Here is an 11703-nt window from a genome sequence, read left to right as displayed (position 1 = left end):
ATGGTATATGCATTGAAAAATCCAATTGAAACACTCCCTCAATAAAAAATAGTAAGTTTCAGGCACATGTTTTGTTAATCTACATCATTTATTTTAATTGAAAGAAAAAGTAAGAAGAGGTTTAATAAATCTGAGGTTTTAGAAATTAGAGATTTTAAAAATTACATGAATCACCGGGTGCTCGTGGTTCATGCCTGTAAGCCTGCTACTCAGTAGGCTGAGATCTGAGGATCACTGTTCAAAGCCAGCTCCAGGCAGGAAACTCTGTGAGACTCTTATCTCCAATTAACGACAAGAAAACCAGAAGTGGTGCTCTGGCTCAAGTGGCAGAGTGCCAACCTTGAGCTGAAGAGCTGGGAAACAGCACCCAGGCCCAGAGTTCAAGCCCCATAATGAAAAACAAATTACATGAATCACTGTGATTTTATTTGTTATTTTCTCAATAGATAGTATTATAAAGTATTACTGATACATAGTAATATGTATATGGTTGACTTTTACAACTTGATATTTTTGAATGTATATTTTGGAATATATCTATATATATACAAATATCTGTATGTGTCTTAATAGATAGGTATATATACATAATTAATAGATACATATATAAACATATCTCCATTTTGATAGAGATATATGTATGAACATGTATGTATGCAAAGTATACCACAGAGTATTTTTGTTTTCTATCTTTACTATGTATCCTTTCTCATGTTTTGTCTTATACTATGTATGTATTCATTCTCTCCCTCTGATCCCCAACCTAGAAAACACTCATTATTCTAATTTTTCATTTCTTATAATTCTTCTAAGTGGAATCCTACAGTATGCATTTTTTGTTCTGAATCCCATCATTCAACATAATTACAAATGTCATAGTCAAAATGTTTTTGCATTTATCTATCTCATTTATCTTAAAAATGTAGTTTTTTTGTTTCCATTTGTATTATTTCTCTAATGACTAATGATGTTAGCTACTTTGATGTTGCCTGTGAATTTAATATCTTCTTGGGTGAACCACATGCGCAAACTCTTTAGCAATTTTTAAGTTAAAGCACTTGTTTCCTTATTGATGAGAAGTGATTTATTGATTGATTTTCAATTTTTAGTTTTTGGTGCCAGTACTGGAACTTGAACTCAGGACCTAATTGCAGTCTATTAGTTTTTTCATTTAAGGTTCTTTATCATTAGAGCCACAGCTTCACTGTCAGCTTTTTTTAAATGAATAATTGGAGATAAAGTCTCATGATCTGTTCTCTGAAGACTGGTTTTAAACCATAATCCTCAGATATCAGCAACATGTCTAGCTAGGATTTGCAAGTGTGAGCCACCAGTTAAAAATCATCAGTGATTTTTAATTCTTCTTTGTATATTCTGTATTACTTTACTTCCCACAAAATTGGTATTTGTATTCCAGGGATATTTATTATCTATTATTATAGATATACATTTTGATGAAATTCAACATTTTATGTTATTGGCCTAATGTGATCTAAAGTGTTTCATTCATTGCCTGTTTTTTCTCTTCTTGGGGATATATGGTATTCCATTGTAGTAATTGGCATCCCACATCATTTTTTTCTGTAGAGAAATATTTAATTACTTCAGAATTAAACCATAGCAGACTTTAGGCTACTTAGCACTATATTAACACTACATAGTGACATTACTAAGTTCTTTTTTTTTAATTTAATTTTATTTTATTTGTGAACATACTGTACAGAGGAGTTACAATTACATGGGCAGGATAATGCGAACATTTCTTACCAAGCATTGCAGCCTCCTCCTTTGTTTACCCTTCACATCCCTTCCCAGCCTGCTCCCTCCCCCCCAATCCCAATCCTTCTCCTTCCCCCCTTCCTCCCCCCCCACACCGAAGTTGTAAAACTCATTTTGGACATGACAACTTGTACTTCTCATTGTTGCAACAGGACCACCTGTATCCTTAAACAACTGGTTTTTCCCCATCTCCTCCACAAGTTATGCTGACATCAAATATAGTGAAAGCAGGGGTTATACTGTGGGGGAGGTACATACAAAGCAACAAAGAGATAATCTTATAAATGCGTTAGAAACACATGCATGAAAGAAAAAAAAAACATTAAAATACACAGCTAAGGGTTCATTTTCCTGACATCACATTATCTGACCTTTTCCGCTTGACTCATACATATACTAGATATTACAAATAAAGGAAACCATGGGACCTATGTTTCTTTGGGCCTGGCTTACTTCACTTAATATAATTTTTTCCAAGTTTTTCCATTTCCTAACAAATGGGGCAATGTCATTCTTTCTGATGGAGGCATAGAATTCCATTGTGTATATATACCACACATTACCAAGTTCTTAATGACTGTAAGGTAATGAATAAGGGAGTTGAAACTTCTTCAGCTTTCCAAAATAGAACTCATATGTGAAGTCAATATAAAATATAGCCTAGATTTCTTAACACCATTCAAGAAACATCCATTGCCTTAATTTGTACAGATGTCTATGTTTCAAAAATATTTGTGTGTGTCCAAGGGTAAGTATGCATGAACCAAGATTCCTTAAAATGTCCTTTGAAAAATACAGTAGAAAAAACACTTACTACAAGTTACTAAGGGAGCTGAAACAAGCATTTGCTTTAAAAAGAGAACAAAAACTATCTGTATTCTGAAAATGCAGGTTCAATTGCGTTAGCTCAATCATTGCTTTGGTTAGAAGTTCAATATGAGGAGCCATAAATAAGAAAGATGAAGGAGATACCTGCTAGCACAAGTGGGGTGAGGGGTCTATGACATGTGTCCAACTGAGATAAGGATGAAAAAATTAAGAACTGAGTAGAATTCCAGCCCAGAGGCATTTAAATCAAACAGTGGTTGAAGGAAAAAGAATGTCAACTAAGATTGAAAGTTGAAATTAGGCACTAGAAAATAGCCAAAAAGTTAGCAGGATTCTAACTGGTCTTATTAGTGTTCATCCTGAAATACTGTAACTTATTCTGGAATATGATATTTGTTTTCCATTTTGAGTTCAATGCTTTCCTGTAGTAAGTAAAGCAGTGATGAATGTATTTCATATTTATTTTGCATAGACATCAAATTTGAAGAAGACATGAGATTTTGGACAAAAATTAAATTTGACAAAATTTTTCTCTAATGTGCCTGCATTTAATTCTCAGGTATTATCTTTTAAAAATGAAGAAATGATGCTTTAAATATGCTATTGTATTGTTACTGTATTGTTTACTGTATATTTTCATGAGTAAGACTTTATACTATATCTTCTATTACTCATATTGAATCAAAAATGCTATAAAGAAAAAAAATAAGACTCTATACTTGATAGTATATATATATATATATATATATATATATATATATATATATATATATATGTCTTAGATATAACAATAACCTGGTAATTTATTGTCATTTACATCTCTACATGTTTCAATATGTCTTCATTAATAGAATGAGAGGTATTCAGATGAGACCAATCAGTGTGAATTTCACCATATGGTGATATAGTCCTTAGATTTTTCTACAATTTAACTTCTACATAGATATATCTAGGTTTAGTAACAACTATACCCAATTTGCAATGGAATCTGCAAATAATCACTGTAAATCTGTTCAGATAGCTAGCTGTATTTACTGGTTTGGGTATTACAAGTTCACTCCCCCCTAACCCCAATGGATTGCTTGTCTTAAACTATAGATAGCAACAGATTTTAACTCTATCTATTCTCTATCATATGTACCTTAAATATATAAATATATATATATATATATTGTTTTAAATACATACATAGTTTTCTCTATGCATGAATACTTATAAAACATAAAATAGCCACAGTTAGTAATTAATAACCATTAAGTATTAAGAAAATAGAATAATTATGATATGCTGTAATAAAAGTTTTATAAATATTGTTACTTTTGTCATATTTTCACAAAGTATGTGTGTGTGTGTGTGTGTGTGTGTGTGTGTGTGTGTGTGTGTGTGTGTGTGTGTGGCTTGAAATGAGACCTAGCTCCTTGTACATGCTAGCCAAATTCATCACCACATAAGGTAGTCCTTCAGACTTCAAAGTAACAGGTCTTCTTATGGGGATGGTGTGATACAGGAAATATGCCATCACACAGCTCTCAAGTGAGAAAAGAAGGTGAAGAGAATGACATAGGACAGAGTAGGCAGTGGTAGGCTAATATAAGGGTTATCATTCACAACAGTGGGACCTCACTACAGTTGATCAGATGCCTGAGACAGACATTCAGTACCTTATGAGTGGGTTGCATATTTACAGAAGACAAACTGGGCCCAGAAGACACAGTGAGCAAACGATGATTTACTTTCCCAGCCAGCGAGAATGGGATGGTAGGAGATTTCATTGTGCTTCTCAGAATGGCATGACATTTACAATCTATGAAGTGTTCTTTTGTTCAATATTCTATTGGATATTTGTAGACAGTAGTTTAGTGTAGGTAAATAAAGCTTGGAACATGAAATTGTAGATAAAAGGAGACTTTGTTAGGTGAATGTATTCTTTTTCATGAGATATGATAATTTAACTATTTCATTTATTTTACTCATGAGAAATAATAATTTAACTTTCCAAACCCCTTTACAATTTCTCATTTATAACCGCTATAGTTTTTCTTTGTATTGTTACACAAACATGAAAAAGATGTACAATTTCCTTAAAATTATTGTAATTAATTTGTATGTGATGTTTAATATATTGTTTCTATAAACATTTTTGTTTAGGAGCTATGAATGTGAAACTTCATTGAAATTATTAAATAATGTCACTATTGTCATTTTCTGATCCTACTGGTTTTGATCAAGATTAAATATTTTTTTCATGCCCCTCTTTGTATATAAGTGATGGTTTTGGTGTTATTGAAATTAATTACCTAATTTAGACAGTCTCTCTTTTTGTAGCGCAGACTGGCCTCAAGCTCATAATGATCCTGCCTCAGCCTCCTAATACTTTGATTTATAAAGTATTTTCCTATTCTCTACTGAGCAATAGCTTGAAATCTGTGCTTTGAACCCCATCACTTTTAATAATCCAGGCTAGTCAAGAAAGGATCACACTTTTGATGGTAAAATCTTTGGCTCTGTTATTTCTTTATAACTTTGTTTCATATGTATAGGGATATAATCTCAAAGTAGGTGGTATATTCTTTTAGGGAAAGTCTAATCTCAGCCTTCAGGAAGAAGGTTGTTTAAGCACAGGCATATTTACTTTTCATCCCTTTGCTAAACGTTACAACAGGAAAGACATAGACTGACATGTTTATTCTCCAGAACTTTACATTCAGTTTGCCCTGCTATGTAGTGATGTTATCATCTCATAACTTTCTAGATTGAGACTAATCAAGAAAACAGTTAACTATTTTTTCCTATTCAGCTACTTTCCCCATAGAATGTGTATGGAAACTATCTACACGTTTAAATTGAATGTAATGCCACCTGAGAAAATTAGTTGCTAAATATAGACAGAGTTTGCCTGCCACTGGTGGCTCACACCTCTAATCCTAGCTACTCCGGAGGCTGAGATCTGAGGATTGCAGTTCCAAGCCAGCCCAGGCAGGAAATTCCATGAGACTCATATCTCCAATAGACTACTTCAAAAATCTGGTTCTGTGGCTCAATTGTTAGAGTGCTCTTGAGGGAAAGGAAGCTACGGACAGTGGCCAGGCCCAGAGTTCAAGCCCCAGGACCAACAAAAGAAAACAAGAATGGGTAACAATGTCCAATAAGAAATGTACTCACTACCTTATGGTATATAACTGTATATAACCTTGACAAAAAATTAAATTTAAAAAATAAAATGTACTTGCGTAACTAAAAAAAAAAATGGAATCTTGCCACCACAATATTATAGTGATAAAAAAAAAAATCTACAGAATTGCCTAGTCATCAATTTGTGGATACTTATTCAAAACCTTGTTTCCATCTTTATATTCATAACCCTTCTTGATGCTTACTTCCGGTAACCTCATTCTCTCGTTGTATATAAAGTTTAGCAGCACTTATTTAAACTTCTTAGCTTTTATATAATAAAATTTCATTAACTTCATATAAATGCATCTGGTTTCTGCCATTCTTACTGTCTCGATTGCCATTAGGTCTCACTCATTTCCTACATACAGAATTACCAAATTTTTACTTTCCTATAGGCTAACCCATTTTCAGACTATTATCAAGACACTAAAATTGGACTTGTAAAGATGGAAATTAAAGACTCATTCAGTGCTGGGAAGGTGGCTCCGTCGTAGAGTGCTTGCCTTGTATGCATGAGGCCCTGGGTTCGATTCCTCAGCACCACATAAGCAAAAAAGAAAAAAGCGGAAGTGGTACTGTGGCTCAAGTGGTAGAGCGCTAGCCTTGACCTGAAGAGCTAAGGGACAGTGCCAAGTCCCAGAGTTCAGGCCTCATGACCGGACCGCCAAAAACAACAAAGACTCATTCACTTCTTTTCAGTTGAAACAGTGCTCAGCCGATAAATATTGTAAACAAGTCCCTATAAAATGTATTTTTCCAGAGTAGTTGAACTGGAAACTCTATGGAGGTTCCTTAAAAGATTAAACATAGCTGGGTGCCGGTGGCTCACGCCGGTAATCCTAGCTACTGAAAGAGTGAGATCTGAGAATCATGGTTCAAAGCCAGCCCAGAAGAAAAGTCCGTGAGACCCTTATCTCGAATTAACCACCAGAAAACAGGAAGTGGTGCTGTGACTCAAGTGGTAGAGAGCTCGCCTTGAGCTGAAGAGCTGAGGGATAGCGCCCAAGCCCAGAGTTCAAGCCCCATGACTGACAAAAAAAAAAAGTTTAAACATAGAGTTTCCCTATGACCCAGCAATCCCACTCCTGGTCTTTTACCCAATAGACTACAAACCAGGCCACACTAGAGCTACCATCAAAACCATGTTCATTTCAGCATTGCTTACCATGGCCAAGATATGGAATCAACACAGATGCCCCTTAGTAAATGAATGGATCAAGAAAATGTGGTAAATATACACCATGGAATTCTATGCATCCATCAGAAATAATGATATTGCCCCATTTGTAAGAAATGGAAAGACTTGGAAAGTAAGCCAGTCGATATGCTTGAAAGAAAATAGTATCATGAATAAAATAATAATTTTCTGAATATTAGCTGGAGAATTTCTCTACATTTGTTTTGACTCTGCTAGACTTAATATGACTTAGGAACTTAGGAACTTCGAATGTATAAAGAATTTTATGGTAGAAAATCATTTATAACATATTTCTATTTTAATAATGATCAGTATTCATACAGAACTATATGACATTTAACATTGTTGTGCAGATCTACACACTAAAGTTACTGGGAATAAATTATTTTTCTTTGGTTCTTTCATGTTTCACATACAGAGAGCTAGATAGGAACAATCTTGCTCAGAATGGTCACAAATAAATTAAAGTGGCTATTAAAGAAGTGCTTGTTAAACTAGCTCAGCTTCTAAGTTTAAGGTATCAAGAAATCCCTTAGAATATTTCCTGCATTAATCTCAATATCTAAACTTAAAAGTAATCACAAATTTAATGCAAAGTTTAATTTTCTCCTTTCCTCCATAAAAAAGATGGAACAGTAGATATTGAGTTGACTGGACAGAGGTGGGAAATGACACTGCAAGCTTGAATAATATTCAGATGGCTTCAATCAGTCCCACCCACACCAATTGGGATGGAAGTGAGAAAGAGGAGGCAGGAATAGAGTTCCACTGCAGGGTGACCTCCTGAGCACAGTAGGAAATTGGGCTAAGCCATGCCTACACCCAGGTGATGAACCCCTACAGTGACAGCTCTGCATAGCATTTATTTCCCATCCTCTCTCTGGGTCTTAAATTTTTCCCAGTTCATTTTCTTTTTACAGCATTCACAGGTGCTAAAATTATTGCAAATGGTAGTGTTTCCCATTATTAGGGAATAAATCTTAGCCATACTTGGAGAATATTAGCCAATCATACATATTAGCATATGAATGCAATCAGAGTGTTTTTAAAGAAATTCTACAGGGGGTTCCGGGGAGATGGCAGAGGAGAAGCTGGAATCTGAACAAGCTCTCACATAGAAAGCAGTTTTAGAGTTCCAGTGAACAGTCCTAAGCCAGAGAATCACACCAAGTGTGCCATCACAGGACAGAGAGTTAGATAAGAGAGGGAAAGCCAAGGAAAGAAAACACATCTGAGTGCTTGTCAGCAGCTGCCGTGGCAGCGGCGGCAGGGTCCCGGGGGAGACTGCAGCCAGGAACATACCTGAGTGCTCACACGGAGAGTCCAGGACGAAGGAGCCAGACGCAGCAGGCGAGCAGATTCTACTCAACACCAGCAAGAACCGACAAGGAGCGGACATCTTCATCCTGCAGTTTGCAGACCAGAGACGACCCAGGATACAAGACTCGGCGTGAGTACAAGCCCGACGTCCTCACTCCTTCTCAGGGAGCAGAGGAGGTAAGGCCACGCCTCCCCCCCTCCCCCAGCACCAGTGATCTCCATCTTGGATAGCGACAAAGCTCAGAGGAGCTTCCAGCTCTGACTCAGGCCTTGGAATAAAACGAGTCATTTAGCAGATCACAAGAACTTAACGGCGAAGTGACCTGCCAGACTCAGCTCCATCCAGGGAAAGGTCACCCAGCTCAGGCGCCAGCCATTGGAGTGCATTGCCTCACTGGGTAACCAGAGCCAGAGGCTGCCCCTCCCTCTAGCAGCCACCAAAATCAATTGAAAAACAGAAACCCTGAGAATGGCTCCAGGCTGGGCTCTATGAGATTTTTCACAAAATAGCCCCAGGAAAAAGCTACTGATTGTTGAAAGGCCTCAACTCTACCCAGAACCTAGCCTCACCACTGCATCCCCCTCTTTTGTGATTCTCAAAGCAGATCACCCTCCCATTAAACTAATCTGGGAGGGGGATCTCAAAATCTTGGGTAAATCAAAGCATTTTTCTGCCTGTTCAAACAAACTGACTGAACAAACCAATCAAGCCACAGGACCTCAAGCTGACCAGAGACTCCAACAAGAGGCTGGTTACAGACAAAAGGGAGATACAATATTCTTCCCACCCCTCCCAAAAAAATTCAAAAAAAAATCAAAGAACTTTTTTTTTCTTCTTCTTCTTTTCTTTTCTTTTTTTTTTCTTTTTTTTGGTACTTTATATATATAAAAAGAATTTTTTCCTTTACTAAAAATTTTATTAATCTTTAATTTTTGCCTTTTTTGAAAAAATAATTGTTTTCTAGTAACTTTTTTTTCCTCTTATAATTTTTATTTTAGGAATACGTGAATGTGGGTTTTCCTTTCTTGTCTTCTTTCTCTTTTTTTTTCTTAACTATCTTTTTGTTTTTCGTCTAGATATACTGAACTTCTGATCTTTTTTCTCCCTTTCTCATCCTTCTCAACTTTTCCTCTCCTTTGATTTTCTTTATGTGAGTTAACTCTTGTCCTGCACATCCTCAGATAAACCCTTAGTTAACTAGTAGACCCTATCCCCCATTGTGTACACAATTAATCCACAAATTTATTACTCAATTAAAAATCTCTGAGAATTAAATTCCTTAATAGCAGTACTACCTCTTTATACCTATATAATATTTTAAGCATTTTTTTAAAGTTTTTCAATTCTCCTCTATGTCCCTTAGCTTCTCTTTATATACTCACATTCCTCTCTAAATAGATGGTCTTTTAATCATCATAATAATATTAATTTTTACGTTTCTATTTTTTTCTGGTCTCATTTCATTTCGCTTTCCCTTTCTTCTATCTCTCTCTCTCTCTAATTGCATCCTACACAACCTATTTCCTGCATTGTGATTAGGACATAGTTAACTCTCCCTGTGCCTCCCCACACCAATCTATTCCTATTTTTTACCCACATCTCTCCCTCACCCTAATAATTTCTGGTTTTCCAAATTCTTCTCTGAGTTTCGAAGCCCATTAACATATAGCTGTTAGATATTGAATAGATGTATCTGTTGAACTAGATTGTATCTGTAGACTATTGACTGTACGAATGCAAACTTTGATTGATGGTTGCCTTAAGATAGTGTTCTAGCACAAAACTGGTGCTATTTTCATCTCAAATGGGCAGAGTAAGCCGGAAAAACACAAGAAAAATGGCAAATCCGGATATCTCAATTCCCAATCTTGATAATCAGGGGTCAGAACAGATAATGAATAATCCATAGGAGATTTCCCAAATAGCTCTGCAAACACTGCTGGCAAACATGATAAATGAGAAGTTTGACAACTTACAAAGGACGGTGTATGAGCATGAAAAAGAGAGAGAGGAGGCATCTGAAAAGCTTATACAGGAATATCATAAGCGTGAGGAAGCCACTCAAAAACTGATACAGGATTTGTGTGAACAACTTGAGAATACTCAAAGAGAAAGGGAGGAATGGTGTGAGCAGGCTGAGAACACTCAAAGAGAACTGCAGGAATCCCATGAACGGGAGGAAAGAGAACTACAGGAATCCCACAAACGGGAGGAAGCTAATCAAAGAGTAATACAGGAAAAGAGAGACCAGGTAGAGAATACACAAAGATCACTAAAGGCATTCATGGAATCCATTAACATAGAGCTGAAGGCAGTCAGGGAGACCACAAAGGGAATGCTGAATGGAACCCAACAGAAGGAATGGGAGTCCAAAGAAACCATAACCAATCAACTAAGTGATTTGAAAACAAACACTGAACACCAAATTAAGGAAGTAAAGAAATTCATACAAGACCTAAAACAAAGTTTCAACAAAGAAATTGAAGCCATCAAAGCTGACCAAGGAGAAGGAAAAGAGATAAAAAAACAATGTAGAGAGTCTTGACAGCAGGTTAGACCATGCAGAAGATCAAATCTCAGGGATTGAAGACAGCATAGATATTATAGAGAAAGAACATACAAACATCCAAGACAAGTCCAAGAAATATGATAGGTCTATCCAACACCTGGAAGACACCATCAGAAGGCCTAATCTAAGGATAATGGGTGTAGAGGAGCACCTAGAAACAGAAGTTAATGTTTAACAGGATCCTAGCAGAGAACTTCCCAAAAATACAGAAAGATAGGCCTATTCAGATACAAGAAGCTTTTAGAACCCCAAATAAACCAGAACAGAATAGGACATCCCACCGTCACATTATAATCCACACAGGATCAACTCAGACCAAGGAAAAGATCCTTAAAGCTGACAAGGAGCAAAGATTAAGGACCTATAAAGGAAAACCAATTAGAATCACCTGAGATTTCTCAGCAGAGACAATCAAAGCAAGAAGAGCCTGGAATGATGTATGCCATACCCTAATAACAAACAACTATCAACCAAGAATACTGTACCCAGCTGAACTCTCCTTCATAACTGAAGGTCAAATGAAAACCTTCCATAGCAAAGAAAAATTGAAACAATACATCTCCACCAAACCAGCCATACAAAAGATTCTTAAAGATGTCCTACACATAGAAAACCAACAAACCGCAATAAAGGCCAAGAAACTGCACCCAAACTGAGAATCCAAGAACCATAGGAAGAACCCAGTTTTTGCAGCCCCCAAGAAGGTGGATAACATGGCAAGAACTCCCAAATACCTCTCAGTCTTATCTCTTAACGTTAACGGACTGAACTCTCCAATTAAGCCACATAGACTGTCTAGTTGGATTAAAAAACAAGACCCTTCTATCTGCTGCC

The 11703-nt window shown here is 36.3% G+C and overlaps 1 protein-coding gene across 1 annotated transcript in view; it reads right to left on the bottom strand.

Annotated features, from left to right (window-relative positions):
- Window positions 1-8221: 8221 nt before the first annotated feature.
- The window catches only part of LOC138815582 (E3 ubiquitin-protein ligase TRIM48-like), a 45233-nt gene continuing 41751 nt past the window's right edge, over window positions 8222-11703 (bottom strand). Inside the window, exon 3 of the mRNA XM_070004992.1 lies at window positions 8222-8340. Coding sequence (XP_069861093.1) covers window positions 8222-8340 — 119 coding nt within the window. The remainder of the gene's footprint in view (window positions 8341-11703) is intronic.

Source organism: Dipodomys merriami, unplaced genomic scaffold, assembly GCF_024711535.1.
Source record: "Dipodomys merriami isolate MVZ:Mamm:240054 unplaced genomic scaffold, mDipMer1.0.p SCAF_651, whole genome shotgun sequence".
Taxonomy (NCBI): Eukaryota; Metazoa; Chordata; class Mammalia; order Rodentia; family Heteromyidae; genus Dipodomys; species Dipodomys merriami.
This window is presented reverse-complemented; position numbering and strand designations above follow the sequence as displayed.